The 17,363-nt window shown below is 41.7% G+C and overlaps 1 protein-coding gene across 2 annotated transcripts in view; it reads left to right on the top strand.

Annotated features, from left to right (window-relative positions):
* Positions 1-17,363, top strand: part of Nek7 (NIMA related kinase 7) — a 129,083-nt gene that overhangs the window by 45,028 nt on the left and 66,692 nt on the right. For both annotated transcript variants that reach the window (XM_075988129.1, XM_075988130.1), the window contains exon 2: positions 10,264-10,348. In XM_075988129.1, the coding sequence (XP_075844244.1) occupies positions 10,292-10,348 (57 nt within the window). In that variant the 5' untranslated portion in view covers positions 10,264-10,291. The remainder of the gene's footprint in view (positions 1-10,263; positions 10,349-17,363) is intronic.

Genomic DNA, 17,363 nt, shown 5'->3' with positions numbered 1-17,363 from the left:
CAGTGCCTCTGCTGGGCAGGTGGACCTGGTCTGTATTAGGAACATAGTTGAGTAAGCAGAGAACAAGCCTATAAGTAGAGTTCCTCCATGGTGTCGGCTTCTGTTCCTGCCTTGGCTTCCCTTAATGGACTGTCAGCTGTCAACTGAATTAAACCCTTTCCTCCCCAAGTTGCTTCTGGTCAGCGTTTATCACAGCAACCGAAGGCCAACTGGAACATACACTATTTAGCTTCCTGGCTTTGCTTTCCATTTGAGAGTGTTTTCATTTCTATTGGTTCTGTCTTTTGGTTTTGTTCATGAGTTCTTAATTGCTTCAATATGTGGTTTTATCATGTGTTGGATATTATACGTGGGAAATCATTTATAGAAATACAACGGAGCCTTGGATGTTCCTCCTCCAGCGAGTGTTCTCATTTGTTTCTGCCAGGTGTCTGAGGGCAGTGGTTCCCAGGGACTGCTTAGTCTAGATCTGAACCGGTAGAATGCTAAGAATCCTGTTAGAGTTAAGGCTTTCCAGGTCTCCATCCAAGTGCTGGGGCACGTGCTCACCACAGCCTTCTGTTCTCAAAAAGAAGCTATGCCTCCTCTTAGTGCGTCAGCTGTCTCTGGGCTGTCAACACCACACTCAATGGAAAACATGCTTAGGTGCTGGGCTTGCTTTTCTTGGTTCCTTGTCATCCCCTAGAGCCTTGTCCTTTGATGTATTTCGGTGTCATGTTGCATTCACATTCATAAACAGTCCAACTAATTGTCCTCAGAGGTTGAGTTTGATTGTTTTTGTCAATATGGAAATAAAATGTTCCTCTACCCGTGCACACAAATGAGACAATGTTTCAGGAATTAGCTGCTAACAGGGTGTGGAACCAGCCCAAGAGAGGGAAGTGTATTTCAGTCGACATGACTGAAAGCGTTGTTATACATGAGTGCAAATGGTAGTTTTGATTTAATATGGTTACATGTTATTGTACATTTAGGTCTATTTAATGTATTCACTTTAGGTACATTAACAAATACTTATTTGCAACATTTAGCCCTGTGCCAAGCACTGTGGGTAAAGAGGTATGTAAAACACAATATCCCAACCTTATTTGGCCTGTATTTTGGCAAGGTAGGATACGTAATTTCCTGCTCCTATATGGCTTATATATTGTCAGGGGAAATAGTATAAACTGTCCAATTAAGTAATTGACTGAAGTCTGGTAGACATAGTATCCATGAAGTGCACATATAATCAAATTTTTCCTTGAGTCTTGATATATCACTTCACAGTATATTGGTTACATTGTAAAGTCACTCAAGGTGTAAAGAAACATTTTTAGTCTAGTTTTAAAATTTTTGTATTTATTCAACTTTAAAATTATTTAAAAATTGTGGTGTGTGTGTGTGTGTGTGTGTGTGTGTGTGTGTGTGATGTGGAGGTCAGAGGTTCACTTTTGGAACTTGGTCCTCTTCTGTAGGTCCTGGGGGCTGAAAGAGTCTCTCCAGCTAAGCCATCTTGTGAGACCCTTCTTTCCCATTTTTAGTCAACCTTCATGTTGTTCCTACCAGTTTTTCTTTATTATAAATACTTTTGTCATATGCATTCTTGCATGTAATTTGAAATTCAGTTGCTGATTTATTATTTTTAGAGCAGAATTGAGGGATTAATAAGTATTCAGTAGTACACAAAATTTTAAAAATAGACTTACTATCTTTTAGAAAGGTGATACACTGATGTATATCTATATCCTCTGATTTTTATAACATAGAAATTTGTATCAACATATCATGTATTTTCATCATTACTTAAATTAGTATTTTCTATTAGAGATAGTATTTTTTTATGTTTATAGCTTATCTTTCTATAGATAGATTGTTAGATAGATAGATATTTGTGTCACTTAGGTTGAAAGCAAATTAGAATGACATACTGTTTTATGAAAAAAAATCATGGGTTAAGATTTCAACAAGAGTCACATGTTTTGAAATTCATGGCATTCCTGGTACTGTGATATTATTGTCTTACACTTGGATTGGCATGTCTAACTCAGTCCCCTGTTGAGTGTGGCAGCAGAAGGCTTCTGCAATGACTAGCAGAAGATACCAGAGTCAGATTGCAGAACAATGGTTGTTTTCACTATGAATCAGAATGAGAGTAACCGTCCAGTCAGAGACCTCCTCCCCAACAGTTATGCTCACTTACACTGCAGTTTTAAACCTTCGTGTTTGGGGCTGTTCCAAGTAGACATTTTGGTTTGTGGTGTGTGTGCATATATGCCTTCTTTTCAAGTGGCTTTCTTAGTAGAGGGCTCTGCAGCATCCAGACTTGTGGAAATAGCATTTATAGGAGGTGAATTTCTTATGAGCTGCAAAGTGAACTAGAAATAGCAAGGTCATTGAAATAGTTGCGATCCCACAGCCTTAAATGCAGCACATTTCTTAAAGGTACCTGTTCCTATTAGAACGGTGCGTCCAGCTAAAAGAGATGCGCTCTGGAGGAATGGAGCCCAGTTCCTTGCTGACCCTCATTTGTTCCACTAGCCAGTGACTTTTAAATCCCATTGTTACTTTGATGGCAGTCTGTTGTCAAGAGTGGCCTTTGCTTCTCCACTGTTTGCACATCCTTATGGATCCCAGTTCTTGTTTTACTAAATGGACCCCCGTGTGCTCCTAAAATGTCCGAATGTGGTCAGAGGGATCCCGTCTACGTCCCTTCAAGCCGACTTCCATTTCTTTTGACATGTCCCCATTGTTCTATGAACACAGCTTTGTTTTCTGGTACACGGTGTTTCAGGCTCAGCTTGTACTTTCCCAGCCCGAACTCTGGAACCTCCTACTTTTTCCATAGAGCACCAATTCCTTTAAAGGGAGAATGGCTGCGTGAGCCAAGTTTGTTGATAAATTATAGTTCTTCACTATAAATCTTGAGACTGGGATGCTCTAGAAACATCCATCATTCTCTTCAAAAGCTCAATAAACATTCCAGTATCTCCTCAAGACTTAACTCATCACAACACAGCAATGTATGAATGGATTACTGACTCTGAGCACTTACTCTCTTCGTCTTGGCTGAAGTCGATGCGTCACTTGCTTCATTATGGGAAATACTGGATGACTCACGCACTTAAATGGAGACAGGAGGGTGAGGTCAGGAATATTCCTGTTGAATGGTGACTTGGGGCCAAGAAAAATATTTAGATCTGGATTTAAGAATCCAGATTCTGCCAAGGATCAGTCATCTTAAACTTTCCATTATGTCCCTTGACATTTATGTGCACGTGTGTGTGCGTGTGCATGTGCGTGTATGTGTGTGTGCGCACTTATATAGCTAGATCAATAATGGTCCTTTGGATGGGGGAAGGATGCTTCTATTATTTAGCATAGTTATTCCCCATTTTGTTCTGTATTTCATTCTTCTTAAGTAAGAGTTGTCGTTTAATAAAACAATCTTTTAATGTTTGTAGAGAATATTTGGATATGTAAGCATAGTGGACATTGTAAAGGGATACTAAACATTTTATTACCTCTAAGATCGAAGGGAAAAATTCATTTCAGAAAAGGAAGCTTAAATTTGGATCGTGTCCTTCCCATGTACAACCCATTAGAATTCTGAAAAATCAAAAAAGTGCAAACAGCCTGTAATTGCTTATCTGAAACCTCTCTTTGGATCCCCATGCATTTCCTCTACGAACAGTGTACGTTGCATTGGGAAACCATGGGTATGTGATAGGATCGGGAAAAGGTATTTTTGAAAACAGACTCCATAGGTAACCTTTGTTGTTAAAAATGACTTTCAATTTGAGTGAAAGTGAAGATGAATTGGAAGTACTTTGAGATTGCCTAGTTTTTATATTTTTCATGGTGGTAAGTAATGAAGAAAATAAGTCCATTTAGCTGAACACTCTTAGTGTTAAAGAGTCAAAGTCCCCTTTAACAAAATTTCTTTAACTTAATCTTCAAACTTGTGTTTTGTTTAAGTGTTGTTAAGAAGGTTTGAAACATGTATTGATTTATTTTTTTGTACAATGCAGACTTTAAAAATATAACATTCACTTTGGATTTTGTAGGTGTGTATGTGTGTGTATATACATTTATATATATATATACACACACATACATATATAGATATACGTACACACACACACACACACAGTCCTTAAGAATTCCGCCGAAGTGGGTAGTGACTCTGGTTGTCCCATAGAGATTTAGTTTGCTAATGATGGTCTCACGGTTTTAGTTTGTATACCTTTGATAAATTGGTTAAATATGGGAACAAGGAAATATTTTATTTAAGGAATGATATTAATATTATTTTAGTATGGACAATAAGGTGGTTACATTGCCAATGAAGTAAATTGCATTGCTTATGATGTATTATGTTTTATTTAATAATTTTGTTAAGATCATATTTAAAGTCAGCTCACTGGCAGACTTGAATTCTTTATCACCCCCTACCTCCCAGTGACTGATGAGTGACCATTGGCCTGGGATGTGAATTCAAGTTGCCCTGGATGATATGTATTATGGTGAAAATGGTTGCGTGCACTCTATAGTCACAGAGTAATGACAGTCGTAAATCAGCTGTAAATCAGTGCATTTGCCACCGGTGCTCTGGTGGAGACCGGTGGTAGGCAGATTGAAACAAAGCCGGAGAAACTCCTACCCGTTTCCTCTACTAACTCCTCACAGTTAGCTTTTGGTTTGGTGGAAGGTATTGCTTTGCTAAGAACACATTTCAAAGGTTTTACCTGATAGACAAAAGACATATTAGCTTAGAGACAGACATGGATGGAATGGCTCTCATTGGCGACAACATTCCATCCCTGGGCAATCAGGAACTTCTTGTCAGACTAACCTTCGGCATAGGTATGGCTTTTTCAGAGAGCTTCAGTTCACAGAAAAAAAAGATGCTTTCAACCGCATGAAAAGGTCTTAGCTAATAGTAATAAATAGCAATGCTTTGAAAATGGCAAGACAATATATTGACCTCTACATCTCCAAAGATTCTCTGCAAGGGCTTTTATGCACGACTTTTAATAATTCACGGTGAGGTCTTTCTGTATTGTTCCCGCCCTCTCCTTTACTCTTCTGACACCCACCCTGCTTCCACTTCGCATCTGTTACTTGGTTGGTGGTACCACCATATGCTGTTTCCTCCTAGGAAAAAAATCTTGCAATCAATTGTAACTTTCCCTTTCTACTCCCAGATAAATCTAATCATTCACAAGTCCCAAATATATAATGATAAACTAAGAAGCAAGACTAAAATCTGTCCTCATCCCCATTACCATTCAGCTTTCATTCAGTCACTAGATGCTGCCACGCTTACTTTATATCAGGTAATGTCTGAGAAATAAAGTAAGGCACAAAATGGCCAAGCTCCTGCTCCTGCCCTTGAGTTGTTTGCAGTATAATAGCAGTGATCAACAGTAAAAAATGAACAAAAAACCCCCCCCAAGAAACACAGCAATATAATTACAAATTTGAGCCAGCTGTTGGGGGATTCTGAACCCAGAGGGTAGCAAACAGCAGGTTCTGATGCCAGAGAATGCTTAGCAGGTTTCAGGGACAGGAAGTGAGAGTTCAGTGTTCATGGAAAGTAGCAAGAAGGAAGGGGCTAAGCTATTGTGAGAGAGGATGTCAGAGATGCATTTCAGAGATAAAACGTCAATCTTAAATAGCTTCAGAACAGGGAGGACCAGGAAAAGTAATGAGAGAAATAACTGGATAGATTACAGATTTTAAAATAGGATTGTGTGTCTGTGTGAGCACGTGTAGATGCCCGCATGGGTGGGTGTTTTCGCATGTGCATAAAGGTCAGGAAAGGGTATCCGTTGTCCTCCTCTCTATCTTTCCGCCTCTTTTTTTGAGGCAGGATTTCTGTCTGAATGTAGGGCTGGCCTCTCCTCAACTAGGATGGAAACCAGCAAGCCCCAGAGATTCTCCCCTGCCCTGGAACTAGAATTCAGGCAGGCAGGAGAACTGGGCTTGTGTGGGTACTGAGATTCGAACTTCGCTTCTCGTGATTGTGTATCCTGAGCCATCTCTCCAGCTTTAGATTTTAGATTTTTTGACCAAAGTGGCTCTTTTTAAAGTGTTGAGGGCACAGTCTGTGGACAGAAGCATAGGAGATATGGTCAGGTCCTTAAGATCCTCTTAAGTGGTTGTCATGATCAAATGTTTTTATGTTTATTACAAAGCCATTATCAGCACAGTAGGAAAATGTACTGCTCTTTGTATCCTTTATCTGCTATATAGCTGTAAGCTTTATTTTTTAAATGTAAGCTTTACTTAAAAATGCTCTTGATTGGGGCTGGTGAGGCATGTCTCACTAGGGGAGCACTTGCTTGTCAGACTTGAGCCCACTCCTCCAAACTGAAGAAAAAATGGAATTAAGAGGAAGGACATGACTGCCCCTAGGTAAGGTGGAGGAAGAGGTTTATTGTAGATGTGAGGGAGAACAAGCCCAGGACAGGGACTTCTGGAAGAGTCCAGAGTCAGAGTCTGAGCCACGTAGAGACAGAGAGGAGAGAAGGGGAGAGTCAGGACAATAAAGGGTGCATAAGAAAGAGCAGGCTAACCAAAATGATTGGATTATATAGGGAAGGGCAACTTGGGGGAGGGCCGCCCAGTGTCTGGGCTAGAGAGTTCAGGGTAGGGTGCAGAGTATGCCCCCCAAACTAGGTAACTAGCAGGGACTGAAGGATGCTGGGAGAACCTTTGCCAGGTCAGTTTTGATATGCTAAATAGGCACCTCAGTCATTGAGACTTAATAAAAATTACCCAACACGAATTGACAGAGATGAAGTGAAAATGAGTATATTATCAAATCTCAAGCTGTGATGACATGTCTTTGAATATGATGTGTCATGACAAGATGAGACATAGCTTTAAAATGCTACCTGGGTAAATTATAGTCACCTCCAAGAAATCAATCACCTCCAGGCGGAGTGCTTTTGCAGGTGTTTGAAGAAGTGGGACAGCTCCTAGATTTGGAGCACCATTTTAATGTTAGGATGATTGACAGCTTGTGATTATTCTGAGAAATTTCTGTAGCTATTTCTTGAAAGTTATTATGAAGGCAAACTACTAACATAATTTGTGCCAATAATAAAATTCAAAAATAACTATTATTTAGTTACTTTTGAAACATGGTATGTCTACCTACATAGGTCTCTGACTGTCCTAGAATTCACTTTGTAGACTAGGCTGACCTGGAACTCACAGAGATCCACCTGCCTCCGCATCCCCAGTGTTGGAATTAAAGGCATGCGCCTGTAGCCCAGCTGGCTACAGGCATTTGTAGCTCAGAGCTTAGGAAAGACATAAATTTGCCAGGGATCACATTTGAGTAGTATTTAGAGTTCACAGATTTACTGAGATCTTCCAAACTGCGACCATTCCCCATGCTTTAACAAATAAACAAACAAAACCAAAGCCATAGACTGATACAACAAGAAAGTGTAGTTGTAACAGAAATTTCCAGTTTTGGAATAATCGAGTGTTTGGTAGAGAATAATGGTAACTGTGAAAAAGTTCATAGGAAAGAGGAGAGATGGTTTAAGATCAACTCAAGACTCAGTAGAGTCCCCACTGCTTGGTCAGTAGCGTGGAATGCCGTTGAGGCTAGTGAGGGTCTTGTCTTACTGAAGCTCATCTTGTCCTTTATATGGGTTTGCAGAAGTTGTGAACTGGACTTCTTGCTTGTCATATTATCTTTGAAACATAGGGAACTCTATTTATTTTTTGGCTGATCTGGAACTCAATATGTAGAACAGGCTGAAGGTCTTCCTGCCTCTGTCTCCAGAGTGCTGAGATTATTAAAGATCTGTACTCCCACACACTGGCTGGATAGTGAAGTTCTTTCTCCTCAGCAGTCCTTTGCTCTGACAGTAATCCTCCATCACCCACCAACCTTAATTTGAAATTATGTAAAAGATGTTCTGCTTATTTTGCATTTTGATGTGTTATTTTCCTTCTCTGGCTCCCATCTAAACCTTGTTAATTTTTCCTGCTCATCATTTAAAATGTAACTCAACGAGCATCTTTCTAGTAACAGCAATTTTCTTTTCGGCTTAAAGATTAACTACAAATTAGTTGAATTTGGCAATTATTTTCATTATTAACTTTATACTTAGCATCAATAATCACTTGATGTCCTTGTGACAGGCACATGTGTATTCCTTCATTAAATATCTGCTCAGCTACCTATTTATGCCAGACATTGAACCGAGCAATAGAAATGCAGTAGATAACATAGGCATCTGAAATCTAGCCTTTGTAATCTAGAAGTTCAAATACATGTTAAATATATTTCACGTGTTAATATGTGTTTTACTTCAGTTGTGCAGGTAAAATATGTAATAAAAATGCACAATAGCTGGGGAGCTAAGTGGATAAGGCACCTGTCACACAAGCGTGAAGACCTGCATTCAGATCCCCAGAATTCAGAAAATCCCAGAGGTCTCATAGCAAGAGATGGGAGGGGAGACGGGAGAAGCTCTGGCTAACTAACTTGGCAAACGCCTTGTCTCAAACAAGATGGACGGGGGTCCCACTGATCTCCACAGGCTCGATGTGGCCCACACAGACCCGTGCTCGTAGACAGGAACATGCATGCACATACACAATGAACACAACGACAAAGCACTCAGTGACCCACCAAACCATGGTAGACCTGAGGAAAGAAGATTATGTAGCTTTTTGTTCCTTTTGCTTGGGTGCTGAAGCTTAACATATCATATGGGTTTTTGTTTTCAGGAGATCGGTGTTTGTTGGCAGATTATTGATTAGGTGACCTTAGGTTTTTCAGTTCTGAGTTCCTTTGCCTTGGCTCCATGTTCTCCTACTTGAGTTTACGTAGGTGCTGTCATCTACCACTGTGCATGGTGAGAACACTTGAACACTAAAGCCGGACTTTTCAGTGTTTTCCTGGCTCAATCAAGCTGTCTGATAATAAAAGTATTGCATAATACTCTTCAGTATTAAATAATCTCAAATTTAAAAAAGTGCTGTTGGGGCTTTTTAGTTTGCTAATATTTACTCTGAGTCTCAGAGAGAATTTAATATAACCAACCGTATAGCCCAGTCTGGCCAGGAACACATAGTGATCATCTTGCCTCAGCTTCCCAAGTGCTAGGATTCACAGGTATGCATCACCGTGCTTGACTCTCGAGATTTTGTAGTCAGCTGGGTATGATGGCTCACACCTTTGATCCCAGCATTCTGGAGGCAGAGGCCAGGTGGGTCTCTTTGAGTTTTAGACCAGCCTGGTCTACATAGTAAGTTCCAGAACAGCCAAAACTATGTAGAGAACCTTGTCTCAAACCCCCAAATTGTTTTATAATAAAGCATTGTTAGTTAATACTTTAGTTTTGTATTCTGTATGGCAGTAGCTATGCACATCGAACACCGCAGTACAGGTAAGGCAGGTGCTTGGTGACAGGAGGGTTAAGCGGAGACAAATGTCTCTCAACAGAAACGGATGCTAAGATGAAGTAGATACATGCTCCCATGATACTGGCAGGCAATTGAATTCGGGATCTTCTGCTTTGCAGAGGATGTGATGGTATTCTGATAAACCCTTTATAAATTAGGGCATATGTATTTCAAGTCATTTATATAGCTTCGTATGACCTACACATTATCCTCTCATATACTCTCAGCCATCCAGAGAGCACTCACATCTGATGAAGTTTCTGCAAAGAGCTGTTCAAGGAGTAACGCCAGCCCAGTAGTATCTTTATGTGCTCTAACGGACATCGCCCTGTGAACTCAGAGTGCTGATTGGGTACCGAGTCACTTGACACAGCACAAGGATGAGAGAACCGCAGTGTGGGGTGGTGAAGGGCACTCTTTAAAAAGACTACAGTTGGGTATCCATAAGGAAAAACAGTTTCTTTTGCATAATACAATCCCAGACATTTAGCCGTCTAAACGCAGAAGGCTGAACAATACACCTGACATTTGAAAATACCATCAAGGGAACTTACAGGAGGGAACCGGTTCATGAGTAGTTTATAAGACATTTATCAGGGAGAAGACAGAAAGGAAAAAGGTATCTCAAGCGTGGGATTCTGTCCACCTACATGGAAATGGTGGGATAGTGTTTGTTCGTGGACTAGCAGAGTTTGGACTTAGTGTCAGAAATGGAAGCGGAGGGTGTCCTCATTGTTCCACAGCACCCTGCAGGTCTGCGCTATATGGGGCATGTGTCAGGTCCTCTGGAAGTCGCTTGAATTGGTAATGACTGTAGGATTTAAGTTTCAACTTTCCGTTTTACAGGATTCTGAAGTTCCGGTTGAGTCAGACAATGGATGAACAACCACAAGGAATGCAAGGGCCGCCGGTTCCTCAGTTCCAGCCACAGGTAAGTTAAATAAGTGGATACATTTATCTCTCTGTTAAAGGTGTGGGTAGATTTGCAGCTGCAGTAAAGTAGCTGCAAAATGCTCATCTCCAATTTCCAAGTTGTAGTTAGAATTACTGGCTTCTGTGTGTTTTATAATGCGAGCTTTCCTATAGAACATGATGGGAGGCCAGTTCTCGCTTAAGATTTCATCTCGGTGACTTCTCGGCTCTACGGGTTACTGGTAGACTTATGGAGAGAGAAAAAGGCAGGTTTTGGAGTATCTCTGCATTTTGAACCCACTTCTACTTTGGCTCACTGCTCTTGACTTCCCTTGTGGTCTCAGTCTCTCTGGAAATGTTTCTCTTGTTATGTTATTTCCTATTTTTTGTAATGTAAAATGAAGTAGATAGGGTGTCTTGGTAAAACAGTGTGTCCATACTATTGAAATTCAACATAGAGTTTCCGTCATTTGTTGTTAAGACATTCTGCAGAGCCCAATATGCGATGGGCTAAAATAGTAGCTTCACTTTTGGAGGCAGCCCCTCGTTATCATTATTGTTTTCCACACAGGCTGTGGTATTCGAGAGGTCTTCTACATCAAGCCTCACACGCGCTCTGTTGGCATTCCCTCAGTGTGGCTCGGAGGTTATCCTCAGCATTGAGTACTTGGTAGGAGTTCCCTTAAGTGAGATTGTAGTGGAGTGGGTTTGGGCTAGTGATAAGGAGACGCCAGTGGCATTGTCTCCTCCGACTTCTCTATGCAGTGTTCACTGACTATCAAAGCTAGTACATGTGGCGCCCACATTGGTCGCCAAACTTGCTGAATCTGTGTTTGTCATTTGTTCTAATGCATCTGTTGCCTCCTCCCGGGAGCACAGCTCAGAAATACCACCTACAGAAGACTGCCATCGTGACTCTGTGAAGTCACTCCTTTTTGACCCCCCTTTCTGCTTTCTCATTTTTTAAAAATGGTTCATCCTTCCAGGACCAATTAAAGCACAGCACTGCCATAGGGCTGTCAGAGCTCCTGGTCTTCCCCTGGAAATTTGATAGTGATTCTCAGTCTTTCTTCCATGTCTCCTGCATCTTAGTTATGTTTGTTAACTTTTCTCATATGGGGATTTCCCTTCTCTCTCCTTATTAATATCTCATGGGAAAGGATACATCACCATGGATACCCTGTGGAACTCTATGTTTTACATGTGGCAGGGCTGGCTCAGCTAGATACAGAGTTGAAACCCAACAGGATGTCCTTTAAAGGACTTTTTATGTTAGTTCTTAATATACATTGCATTGTTTTGTTCGATGTTCTTGAATTTTCTGTGTTGAGAAAAGCCATGTAGAGGAAGGACACATTTGCTTTCAGGATTGGCTTTGTCCAATCCATCTGTAACTTTGCAGTGGTCTTAAGTTCCACGATCAAGCTTGTAAGTAAACTGTAGTCGATACACCCAGCTCTCTGCCTTCTCAAACCTCTGGTGAGGCACCATTGTTTTGTATTACTCCGTTCCTCGCAAAAATAATAAAAGAACACCTTTAAAAATTAGGCAGTTCATGTTGTGATTTTGAAGTTCACAGTTTTGACTGTGGCTGTGCTTCAAAGAAAAAAATTCACTTTTTTTTTTCTTTGCCTCCTACTGACTCACCAACCAGGAAAGGTCGGGGTGGCCGTAGGAGGCAGACATGAAAGTAAGTGTTTTCTTACGAAGCACTGGGCTGCCACACAGTTTAAATTTCAAAATCATAGGAACGGTTCTGCATCTCTTTTCACACTATTCCTTTCGTTTCTGCCTCCTGCTGCTGCCCCTGTGTGGTTGGACCGCTTTCCCTGTTGGAAATAGGCAAGTGTCATGCCAGGCTCTGGCTGCCTTGTGGCGTGTGGGGGAAGGGAGAGCTTTCCATTTTCCTCTTCTCTGCCTCAGACTGGCGGTGTGAGATAGTGAAAGAAAGATTGCCTGACAAGAGCTTATAGGCGCTATTGCTTATTAAGTCTTTGAGAGATGTTCCTGCCCTCGGTGGCATTTGAAAAGTCTGGGAAGGGCAGCCTCAGCCCCGGGTTGACAACCCTCTTTGTTTTGTTCCACACCATTGGCCTGAATAATGGGGGTGATATGGCAACATATGGTTAGCCCGGCGACTCCTTCACTTTTGTAATGCTAATGGAAGTGTGGACATAAACCACAACCTAAAGAAGTCAGACACCAATTCTGATGGCGTGATAAACAGCCTGTCTTCCTAGCATGGCTTTCCTTTCCCTGGTTGAGATGAGCCTGTAAACCCATACTGAGCCTATAACGTGTGCTCTCACTTCCGTACAGTAGGAATCCCTTTGTGGTTAAGGTTTAGAACGTGGGATTTATTGCATTATTGCTGCTCTCATGAAGTTAGAGCAAATGTGTTCCTTAGCGTTCCGGTTCTTTTCTTTCTCCCGTGATTCCATGCACTCCCACCTAGAGAGCAGTGAGTGCATTGGACTTGATTCTCCCATATTTCAGCACTCAAGTCTCTACTTGTCCAGCAGAAGATTGTCCTTTTCCCCCTCTAATTCATACCGGATAGATAATGGGGACAGTGCACGTCAAATAGCACAGGACGATTAATTTTAAAATGGAAATTTATATTTCCTTTTCAGTAGAGGTTTATGACAAGGTGTGACTGTTTTTGTTTGTGGTTTTTAAGTGAGGAGGGTTACGCTGCATATCTACTTTATAACCCTAAAATTAATTCTATAGCAGCTATCAGCGCAATTCTAAGAATTTCTAAGATTAATTAAATAATGATCAGAAGTTTGAGTTCTGGGGGTTTCTGTTTTTATTTTTGCAATTTGAAATATTATAATATTTGGGCTGTTTGTGATGGAGAACATATACCAGAGTTGCATGGAGAAAACAGCCCATACTTTGACAGGTTGCAGAGTATGAGGACACTGTGTTAGAGTTGGCTTCTTCAACCGCAATGTGAGGTTGTCATTTTTTTCAGCTTCCCGGCAGCACAAGCTAGTGTTCACTTAGGAGTTGGTCAAAGGCTCCTTGCTGCGTGTTCAGGGTATGACAAGTATTGACTGTGGGCAGGAGGAAGGTAGCGCCCCCTGGTGTCTCACAGCATAAGGGCGTGGTCTTGATCTGTATTGCCTTATCTGTCTATGTCTGTGTCTGTCTCTGTCTGTCTTTCTCTCTGTCTCTCTCTCTCTGTGCCCCCCACCCACCTCTCGTTTTTCTTCCCTGAGCAGTAAGTCTCATTTTGCTTGTGTGGATGAACTGGGGCTGTGAAGGTGTTTGCCATGGGGCATATTCTTTGGGAAGTCTTCATAGCAGTTTAGGTGGTGTAGTCTCCTTACAAGCGTTCAGTTCATGAAGATTTTATAGCTGTAGGCACAAGGCGGTAAACTGCAACAGCGGCTTTGAGGAAAGACAATCTGGCCATAACTGAGCTTCACGGCCTGATGCTTCAGTAAGGCTTCTTCGTGGTCACATCCCAAGTCTCCCGGCTTCCCACTGTCCCCCAAGCTCTCCCGCCTTCTAGATCCTCTCCCCTCCCACTGTCCCCAAGCTCTCCTGCCTTCTAGATCCTCTCCCCTCCCACTGTCCCCAAGCTCTCCTGCCTTCTAGATCCTCTCCCCTCCCACTGTCCCCAAGCTCTCCCGCCTTCTAGATCTTCTCCCTCCCACTGTCCCCCAAGCTCTCCCGCCTTCTAGATCCTCTCCCCTCCCACTGTCCCCCAAGCTCTCCCGCCTTCTAGATCCTCTCCCCTCCCACTGTCCCCCAAGCTCTCCCGCCTTCTAGATCCTCTCCCTCCCACTGTCCCCCAAGCTCTCCCGCCTTTTAGTTCTTTCCTCCCACTGTCTCCCCAAGCACTCAAAACTTCTGGTTCTTTACTCCTAGTGCCCCCCCGCCCCCCGCAAGTTCTCTCGCCTTTCGCCTTCTAGCTCTTCTTCTCCCCTCCAACCTCAAACTAGCATCCCCTGACCTCACTCCCAGCTGACAAGTCCTGTCCTGAGGGTCACACATTTCCCAGCTAGAATCTGTGCTCAGGTGTTCTACCTCCAGTTATGGGCTGAAACTACCGCCCTGCCCTCACTTGCCAAAAGAGCCAGATCCTATACTATCCCCTCCTTAGTCTAGACTTTTCTAGAGAGTGATGTTTATTTTCAAGTCTTTATTTCTTCTTTTTCTTAAATTTACCCTGTATAAGCTCCACCCCTTCTCGCGATCTGAGCTACTCAGACCTCATCTTACTGAGTGCATTAGAAAATAATTGGGAATACACTATTCCTTGAAATCCTCCCTTCTCCTGACTTCCAGTTATCTTTTTGTCCTCTCTTTCCTTACCTCTAGAACATCTTAATAATGACCTCCCCTCAGGCTGGGTTCTTACGTCTCTTTTTGTCCATTTGTATTCTTTCCCTGGGCTCTCTTCCAGTCTTACAATTTCATGCGAGTGACTCTCAGAGTCATTGCAACCTAGAATTCTGCTTCTTCCCAGCTCATGTGTTCAGCAGCCCTCCCAATCTCACTGTCCATCAAAGCCATAGTGGTCTTCAGCTGATCTCTGAGTATTTGCCTCCTGGGCATCCTACCCCTCACCTCCTCAATCCCAGCTACTGGCCAGGTCACCTTTTTTGCAACTGATACTGAAATGTCCTTGCCATCCTCTTTTTCTTCTTATTTATGTTTGACTTATCAGGCACCACTAACTCTATATGTAAAACATTTTTAGAACTGGGAGATTTTACTTCTTACTTTCCCTTCACCAGGACTGTCTTCTGCTGTGTTGTAATAGCTTCCTCACTGACCTTGCCGCGACCTTCCCTTCTCCCCTTCCATCTCTATTGTAAAATGGCAGTCAAGCTATGCTTGTTTAGGACTTTTCTGTGAGTTCTCATCTGCTTATTCATCATTTTCAAGTATATATTTATATATGTACTTGAAGTTTGTGTGTGTGTGTGTGTGTGTGTGTGTGTGTGTGTGTGTGAGAGAGAGAGAGAGAGAGAGAGAGAGAGAGAGAGAGAAAGAGAGAGAGAGAGACCTCTTAGCACTAAGTGAAAACTGAGCCTTCCTAACCATATAATACACCTTCATTGGCCTGTATTTCCCTGAAATCTTTGTTAACTTTGTAATTAACTTCGTTAATCTTCGTTAACTCTGTTCATTGTTTTTCTTCTCTTAGACTGTAAGCTGTGTCACTAGTCTGATTTACACTCAGTAGCCATTCAATTAGTAGTTTTTAATAAATACAAATGTAGTTTCAAATCAGCCCATTTTTTAAGTTTTTTTTTTTTTTAAAAAAGAAAGCAAACTATCTTTTTTCATTGTACATACCAATCTAAGTTCCCACTCCCTCCTCTCTTCCCCTTCTGTCCACCTAACACTCTCATCCCATCCCCTACCGACTCCTCAGAGAAAGTAAGGCACATTGCTTTGGGGAAGGTCCAAGGCCCTCCCTACTATATCTAGGCTGAGCAAGGTATCCATCCAAAGAGAAAAGGTTCCCAAAAGCCAGGACATGCAGTAGGGATAAATCTGGTGCCATAGCCAGTGGCCTCTCAGTCTGCCCCAGCCATGCAACTGTCAACCATATTCAGAGGGTCTAGTTTAGACCTATACTTGTTCCTTTCCTGTCCAGCTAGAGTAGGTGAGCTCCCATTAGTTCAGGGAAACTGTTTCAGTGGGTGTGCCCATCATGGTCTTGACCTCTTTGCTCATATTCTCACTCCTCCCACTCTTTGACTGGACTTTAGAAGCTCAGTCCAGTGCTCCGATGTGGGTCTCAGCTTCTGTTTCCATCAGTTATTGGGTGAAGGTTCTATGGCGATATTTAAGATATTCATCAGTCTGACTACAGGTCAAGGCCAGTTTGGGAACCCTCTTCTCTATTGCTTAGGGTCTTAGCTGGGGTCATCCTTGTGGATTACTGGGAATTTCTCTAGAGCCAGGATAATCAGCCCATCTTTTTTCTTTACAAATACCAACTTTTAAATAATGTTTTAAGTAACTATCTTCAGCACTTCCCACATTATATATGCAACTTCTCATCTCCTCCATTTTATTTTCTTTCTTTTTTCCTTCCTTCTTTTTTCTTTCCTTCCTTCCTTCCTTCCTTCCTTCCTTCCTTCCTTCCTTCCTTCCTTCCTTCCTTCCTTCCTTCCTTCCTTCCTTTGTTATTGCTATGACCCAGATTGTATTCACTTCATAATTTCAGGTTACTTCTTTCCATTGCAGTAAGAATCCGTTTTTAAAATGCACATTGTATTTTATTCCTTTTCTTATTTCTTCTGACTTTTGTGGTTTGGGGTGAATTCTATATATTTGTATATGACTTTAAAGATCTGCACTGTCTTGTCTCCTTTTGCTTCTCCAGTGCATCTCCGACATTGACATCTCTGTCATAAACTCTGATTCAGCCATATTGTGAAACCCACATATTTTCATTCATCTTCAGTGTAAGGGCTCAGGTGGTTGTCAAGAGTATGTGGTCACTGATGGGACGTAGTGAGCTTTGCTCTTTATGTTTTATATTACTGTGAATTATGGTTTTAATGATCGAGGCTTTAAGGAAAATATTATAATAGAGGAAGTAGATAATTTAGAAGACAGTAAAAAGATCATTCTGTGAATAATAATGATCATGGGTGACTCCTTATATTAGTAAGTTTGTTACCAACACACAGACAGACAGACACATACATGCATATTTTATATAGTTCTTCTCTCTTCCTGTTTCTAAAACCCCACCCCTGTACTGGGGATTGAAAAGGACCTTGCACATGCTGGGCAAACATTGTATTACTGTATTATAGGCAGGTCTGGTCCTTTGTTCATTTTTTTTTTCAGAGACAGGCATTCATTAACTGGCCCAGGCTGGCCTTTACTTCACTCTTTAGTGTATGCATCTTGAATTTGAAAAAAATCTCCTGCCTCGGCCTGCCACATAGCTGGAATTACAGGCTTGGTAAGGCCTGGCTTGTTCTCATTTATGTATTATTTTTATATTAATGCATGATAGATGATTGGTAATCAACAAATGCTTTTTGAGT

This window comes from Microtus pennsylvanicus, chromosome 10 (genome assembly GCF_037038515.1).
Source record: "Microtus pennsylvanicus isolate mMicPen1 chromosome 10, mMicPen1.hap1, whole genome shotgun sequence".
NCBI classification, from domain to species: Eukaryota; Metazoa; Chordata; class Mammalia; order Rodentia; family Cricetidae; genus Microtus; species Microtus pennsylvanicus.
This window is presented reverse-complemented; position numbering and strand designations above follow the sequence as displayed.